We start from the raw sequence: 7,248 nt of genomic DNA, 5'->3' as shown, positions 1-7,248 counted from the left end.
CGGGCGGCACCGCGGCTCCTCTCCGGAGGAGAACCGGAGAGTTGAGGAGGCCTGGGCCACCAGCACAGTTTCAGAGGGAGGCAGGAGCTAATCAGCCATTCTCAGCCGAGGGTGCTGATATCCTCTGAAGCGGGTTAGGAGGTTGGGGGAGATCAGCAGCTAAGCCTGGGCTGCCTGTCTGCCATGGAGCGGGCACTGTCGCATATAAATGAGGATCTGAAACCAGATGCTGTGCCACTCACAGAAGCTATGGAGCCGGTCGAGAATCCCTGGTCCTGCCTGGGGGTTCGAGCAGGACGGGGTGGAAGCCAGGACACTTGGGTTCTCTCCCCACCTTGGAGAGGAGCAGGTGGGAGGGAGGTAAAGCCAGCAGGTGTGGGGAGCTAGCATGGGACCCCTGGCTGCTGTCACTGACCCCTGGTGCTGACCCGCCCCTGCAGTGCCCCCAGCTCTTACCCCATGTCTTGGTCCAAGCTCAGCTGGGCAGCAAGCGCCTGACTCTGCCCCTGGCACTGTGTGCGGAGCTGCCAGTCTGCCTGTATAAAGGGCACAAGACTTCCACATCCGTCCTGCACTCTGCAGCCACTGGTGTCTAGAACAGTTTGCAAAAGCAAAAGGAAAAGAGAGGAAGCTGCCTCCCACAACAGATACTGCTCCTTCCTGCTGTGAACACAGATGTCTGGATGCCCAGCACAGCACCCTCCCAGACCCGTTTCCTCCCAGAGCTGGGACGACATCCAGAACCCTGGACTCGCAGCCCTCTGCCCTCTCCTCTCAGAGCCAGGAGAGGACCCACATGTCCAGGCTGCCACATCTCCTTACTCTACCCTACAGGACGGTGCTCCCTTCATACTGAGCAGCACAGCCCAGATCTCCTGACAGTGCCATATGGCCTGTGTCCTGGGCAGTGCAGGGGAGCTCGCCTGGATGGCTCTGAGATCTGTAGTGGGGGCAATGGTGGAGTCCCATGTGTGTCTGGTCCAGCTCCAGGGCTGCCAGGTCCCGCAGAGATCAGAGCAGGCCCCGGCAGCCTGCACCCTGAGGCAAAGAGCACCTGGGCAATGAGAGCAGGCTCCCCGGCTCTGGATGCAGTGGGGAGCACAGTCAGGCAGCCCAGCCTGCCCTTCCTTAGCCCGTCACACAGATGAGGGAGCCAGGGACAGCCAGCAGGGCAGAGCCCCTCCACTGTGGATGGGGATGGTCTTGTGCCCCATGGCCCTGAAGGCCCTGATAGACTTGTAGTGAGGTAAAAGACCCCATGCCAATCCTCCAGTGCCCACAGCTGCCGCAGAGGTGAAGCCCTGTGGAGCGGTGACCAGTCTGGCCAAGGCTGGTGTCAGCCCAAACAGGGCTTGAGCCTAGAGACCGCCTGTGCCCATGCTCCAGGGAGGCCAGACTGGGCCGGGAGCCAAGGCTCAGGTACTGGCCCACCATGTGGCACAGCTGGAGGCATGGGCAGACCACAGGGATGTAGAGAAACGAAGCCGGCTAAGGAAGAGACTGCAGGGCCAGTGCTCCCAAGCCGTCCTATAGCTAGATGACCCCACAGCCCTCCCCAAGCTGAGCTAGAACCAAGGGACCTGCGTGTAGCCATGAGGCCAAGATGAGTCCTGCCAGGCTTGTTTCCTCTGTGAGATGATGCCCTGCTGCCCCCAGGCCAGGCTGCTGTCTTCTGCAATGGAAACCTGGCTGGCAGAACCCACGCCGCTCCCCGACCCTGGGCCTGCTGCACTGGAGGCAGCTCTGGCCTCAGGGGACAAAACCAGAATCATAGAAATCCTGGAGCTGTGGGGCTGGGAGGGACCTGCAGGCATCACGTCCGGTCTGACCCTGAGATGAGGCAGGATCTGCCCTATCCAAACCAGCCGAGACAAATCATCATATAACCCTTTAGTAAAAAGATCCTGCAGCAGAGCACTAGATCTCCTTTCATGTAGCAAGTGCCAGAGAGGCTGCTTGCAGGTGCTAAAGGGGCTATTGAGAGACTTACCTGACTAGAAGGGGGCTCAGGCTGGAGCTATATAAGCTCAGAGCCTGCACCTATCAAGGGCAGTGTTGCCCTGGCAGCTGTGAAGGGAGGAGCTCCTGACCTGACAGTGGAGCTGGATGAGAAACTCTGAAGATGGGGAGACAAGGGAAGGTACCTGGGGCAGGGAGGGTTCCTGTCTATAGGCAGGTGGCCTTGGTTTTAGGCTAAGCCCTGAGAAGGTTTGGGACTTCACGTGCCAGCTGTAACTCCCTTACTAGAGTGCTGTCATCCACAGGAAGGGGTCAGTCGTCCAGTTGGGATGTGGGGTTAGTTGTTACAATAGAGGCTTAATGAGGACAAAGAGTCTTCCTGTTTCTTCCTAAAATCCAGAATAACACATGGTGGTAGCAGTGGTGCATCCTGCCACCAACAGGCAATCAAACAGGTGATTCCCAAAGGATGGATTGGAATCCAATCCATGTGCAGCTGAATCCAGTGCAGAGCAGAGCTGGTCGCCTCTACCAGAGCCCAGTAATGCTGAGGCTGGCTGCAGAGACCATGCAGGCACTCAAAGTTGCATTACCAGAACAGTTTGATTTCCAGTCCCTTGGAACGTGGCCTGGATGTGGGACTGGAGGGTCCTGCCTGGCCTGGCGCAGGCCCCGGACTCCCTAGCTTGTTTCTGCAGCCATATGGCTGAGGGCAGGCAAAACTTGGGGGCCTGCACATAGGATGCCAGCCAAAGACATTGGAAATATCTGAAGCCCCTAGCAGGGATGGAGGATGTTTGCCATTGTAGGGCCAGTTATGGCTCTGGACCGACTCATGGATTTGGTCCTGATTTGGCTTGGAACAGGAAAAATGTCTTTAAAAAAATACATAATGAAAGAAAGAAAGAAAACCTGCTGCGCAGGCAGCGTCTTGCTGGGCAGTGGGAGCAGGACAGGGTGGGGTGCATGGAAATGGCTGCCTCCCTCCCAGGGCTGCCCTGCCGCCCAGCTTTAACCCCGCACGTGACAGCTGGCAGCTGGCAGCAAACCCTTTGTGCAGCTCGGTGGTTGGGAACTTCTGCACCAGGTGATGGGGCCTTGGCTTGGGCTCTGCCCAGACACTGGGAAGAAGGGTCCACAGGCACGTGGCACCCGGGGCTGCTTCATGGGGGCTGAGGCAAGTGAAAACACTGGAGTCTGCAGGCACACAGTATCAAAGCCTAGCCTGTCCCAAAGCCCTCTCCCGTCCCAGTGTTAGGTGAGGACCCCGGAGTCCGGGCAGGCAACCAACAGGCCAAGGGACGTCCTCTGCTCTCGGCTGCTGTGGAAAACCAAGGGGTCCTGGGAGCAGAGCCTGGAAAGCTCCCGTGTGTTGCATCATTGTGGCAGGGCACTTAGCGTGCCTGTTACTTTAAGAGGGTAAGAGGCTGCTTGAGGAGCAGCCTGTAGGTGGCACGGGCCAATTAGAGAGGGACCTGACCAGGAGAGGGCGGGGCTTGAGGCATATAAACCCAGGGGCTGGGTCAGAGAGTCTGGCCCTGGGAGCTCCTGGGCAGCAGGAGGAGCTCCTGGGCAGCAGGGCTCCTGGGTAACATGTGAGCAGGGGTTAGCAACCCTGCTGGTTTGTGGAAGGGACCAAGGGGAAGTAAGGAGGTCCCTGCTGGCCCTAAACGGAGAGAGGGGCCACAGAGCCTGGAGGTTTATAGCCCAGCAGGGTGAGTGTCAGCAGGGCCAGGGAGCCCAGGGGTCTGCAGCCAGGAGCGTGAGCATGAACAGGGCCAGGGAGCCCAGAGGTCACACTGGCCCAGGAGCGGGGCAAGGGCTAAGGCTAGGGTCCAAGGGCTGAAGGCCAAGGAGGCCCACAGCCAGAGACTGGCCCAGGGGAGTTGAGGAGTCTTGTCTGGCCTCAAAGTGGGGTCAGGGTGCAGAGAGAGGGGTCAAAGGCCGGGTGGGTCACTGCCAGAGCCGGAGGGGGCCAAGGAACCTGTAGCCCAGGAGGGTCGAGGACTGGAGCGGGGACCCCAATGCCCAGGTGGGGCATGTGTCAACATGAGCAGTGGGTGGTCTGAGCCATGTAATTAGCCCTTAAGGCAGGCAGTGGAGACCCCTGAGCTCAGGAGCATGAGATCAGGCTTGGGAGACCCTGGGACAGCCTCCCTTGATCTCACAGATAAATACGTCAAGGCAGGCCGGCCAGTGTGGAGTCACTGCACAATGAGCAACGTTGATAAGGGCCAAGAGGCCTCCAGAGGCACCACAACCAGCCCTGGAGTTAGACCCTGTTACTGCCGCCAAGGGAGAGCGGGGCTGTGGGTTGGCGCAGGGAAGTCAGGGGTGCTGGGGCCATGGGGTTATCCTGCGCAGATCCCAGTCCACCCAGTCTGAGGTGAGCTCAGGAGGGGGCCTGGGCTCAGGGCTCTTCAGTCCTCACCATGCTGGGCTAGACCCCAGAAGTCCAGGCCAGAGGGAGACTGGGAGAGGACAGCCCCCTACTTGTGACGGCTGCGGAGAGGAGGGCCAGTTTGGGGCCCAGCCCTATTTGCACCACAGTGGACCTCCATGCAGGGCAGCAACAGGCAGGGGGCAGCGACCAGCCCTCAGGATGGACTCGCTGGTGCTGGGGACCGGGGGGTCCTGAGTGACCGTGTCCCTGAAGCTCCCTCTTACCTTTCCCAAGGCCGCACCGGACTCTCCTGCCCCCCTGCCCTTGCACGGGGGAAAGGCTGCTGTCTGCAGGGCCTCAGGGCTTGCCCTCTGCTCCAGGAGGGATGCAGAGGTCCGGTGGGAGCCAGTGTGGGGGGCAGCCCATCACCCCAGGTTTTGCTGAGCCCAGGAAGAAGCTGCAACCAGAGAAGACGGCTCTGGCCCGGACACCTGGGTACTCTCCCAGGCTCTGAGGGGACACCTGTGCATGCCCAGCCTCTGCAGAGCTTGGGGACACCCAGCTAGGGCAGGGGCCAGCAGCACCATAGACTAGGCATTGAGCAGAGCTGCTGAGTGCTGGCTCCCACACTGGTGCGTGGGCAATGCTGGACCTGGGGACACTGGCGGTGTCAGGTTAGGTGTTCAGCACAGACCACCCCATGGGCCCAGCCTGGCACGGCAGCTCCAGGCGGGCAGGGTGGCAGGTCTGATACAGCTGCCTGGCCCAGAGCGAGGCATCCCGCCTGGGGCTGGGGTGCTCATCCCCGTGCCCTGCACTGTGCCTGAGGATGGCGCCCAGTGGGGCCTCTCCTTACAGCCGTGGGGCACGCTGCATTGGGCCCAGGCACCGCAGCTCTTAGGGCACGGCTTGGCCTGGGACAGGCAAGGGGGAGTTCCTGAGCCCTGCCTGGGGCATCAACTAGGGTTTGGCCTGAGCCCGTGTCCTGCTGAGCATCCAGCAAGGTGCATTGCACAGGGTGGCCCAGGACACGGAGGAGAAGGGATCTGACGGGCTGGCTGTGCACACGGGGCCAGAGCAGGCCCAGGGGAGTCCTGCTGCCCCCAGGGGAGGTCCCAGGACTGGGGTCCTCTGACAGCCCCATCCCCTCCAAATGAGTCCTTCAAAGAAGTGGGTGCAAAAGTGGAAGTTTATGAAGGATCTCCATAGCACAATGCTGCTAAGCAAGGACAGGATAATCCCAGACAAGCCAAGCATGCAAGAGAGATCTAGATGCAGAGACCTAGACATGTCCAAAGAAGCAGGACATGGGGATCTCAAACCCCTAGGGTGCAACCTCCTGCAGCACAAAGAACAGCTGAGCGGTGAGCAGTGCATGCAGGAAACCCTACCCTGTCTCAGCAGTCCCGTTCTCAGAAGTGCCCTGCCGGACCTTCAAACACCTGCAGGCGGGAACCTTGGCAAGTAGGTGCCACAGCAGCACTGCGCTGGGTCCGTGCCCCCTTGTAGCCCTCCCTCTCCCGGCCTCAGTCTCCAGCTTCCAGAGTCACTGGACCCAAGTGGCATAGACACGTCCAAAAGCCCCTGCCCTGTGTCACGTCGCGGTCACTGCCCTTAAACCACTGACCAAGTGTCCTGGATCTGACCCAGCCTTTCTCAGCTCCCAGCTCCCCTCTTATGTCCTCTCCTGGCCTAGCACATTCTCATGGGGCCTGTCTGAACTTCACCTACTCCGCAAAAGCAAGGAAAGCCTGGCTGCAACAGCTGTACAGAGCAACAGCTCACAAAGGATTCAGAAGCCCACAGGCCGCAGCCCTGGGGGTGGGGGGTGGGGGGTGAGAGCCGGGGCTGGGAGCACAGACCCTCCTGCTCTCAGCTCAGGATGGGCCCCCTCTGGGCTGTGGTCTTCACATTACTCATCCTCCTCTTGCAGGCCCACTGCATCCTGTACTGCCACCACACTATCCATCTCCTGAATGAAGTGCTCAATGGCCTTTGCCTTACTGGGGTCTGATTTGTTCAGCCACTGAATCAATTTGTTCAGCTTTTGGCAGCACTGCATCCTCTCTGGTGTGGCGATGGGGATAGTGTAGCCATCTTGCAGCTTTTTGGCCGCCTGCTGCAGTGCCCTCCTCTTGTACATGAGGAACTTCCCATAGGACAGGCACAGGGCCTGGCGGCACCGCAGGCTGAACCCCAGAGCCTCCCGCTCCAGCTCCAGGTATATCTGCTCCTCCCAGGATGGGTCTCTCTCTCCGTACAGCTCGGCCAGCTGCAGCTTAATGAACACAGAGCCTGGATCTCGAATGACTGCCTCCTTCATGGCGCTGATGGCAGCTTGCAGCAGCTGCTCCTTCCTCTCTCCCTTAGCGTGGTACCATTGCTTTGTTAAGCTTCTGCCCATGGTCTGGTGGACGAGGTGGTAATCGGGGGCCTCTTGAACAGCCTGTTGCAGCAGCCTGGTGGATCTCTCTAGGTTGTGTTGCTGGAGGAGCTTGGCTGCAATTCTGAGGACCTCGGCATCACAGCAGCTTTCCACTGCAGCTGTGATCAGTGCCTCCACCCTCTCCTGCTGCTCCTCCTGGTCAAGTAGGCATGCTAGAAAAACCTTGGCCCTACGGTTCTCTGGCTGCTGCTGCACAACCTCCTCCAGCTGCCTCATCGCTTCCCCCTTCAGCCCAGGATCTGAGGAGTGGATCGAAGCAGCATAAAGGGCTGAGGCCAGCCCAGCATGGAGCTCCCTGCTGCCTGGGTCCTGCGCTAGGGCCTCCTCGAAGCACTGCCTGGCCCGCTGCCAGTGGCTAAGTCCGACGGCCAGGAGAGACCAGCCTTTCTGGGCAGAGATCTCAGCAGTCAGAGCCGTGCTCACAGGGGTTAGGGGGGCTGCCTGTGTGCGCTCCAGGTAG

General features: G+C 60.1%; 1 protein-coding gene across 1 annotated transcript; it reads right to left on the bottom strand.

The window, feature by feature from the left end:
• Positions 1 to 5,519: 5,519 nt before the first annotated feature.
• On the bottom strand, positions 5,520 to 7,244 carry LOC112548936 (interferon-induced protein with tetratricopeptide repeats 2-like; the record flags this gene model as incomplete). Its single annotated transcript, XM_025195743.1, has 1 exon — positions 5,520 to 7,244. A coding segment is annotated over one exon (990 nt), but the record flags the coding sequence as incomplete, so codon positions are not given.
• Positions 7,245 to 7,248: the final 4 nt, after the last annotated feature.

The sequence above is a fragment of the Alligator sinensis genome, unplaced genomic scaffold (genome assembly GCF_000455745.1).
Source record: "Alligator sinensis unplaced genomic scaffold, ASM45574v1 scaffold2580_1, whole genome shotgun sequence".
Taxonomy (NCBI): domain Eukaryota; kingdom Metazoa; phylum Chordata; order Crocodylia; family Alligatoridae; genus Alligator; species Alligator sinensis.
The sequence above is the reverse complement of the archived record's forward strand: the minus strand, read 5'-3'. Positions and strand labels throughout refer to the sequence as shown.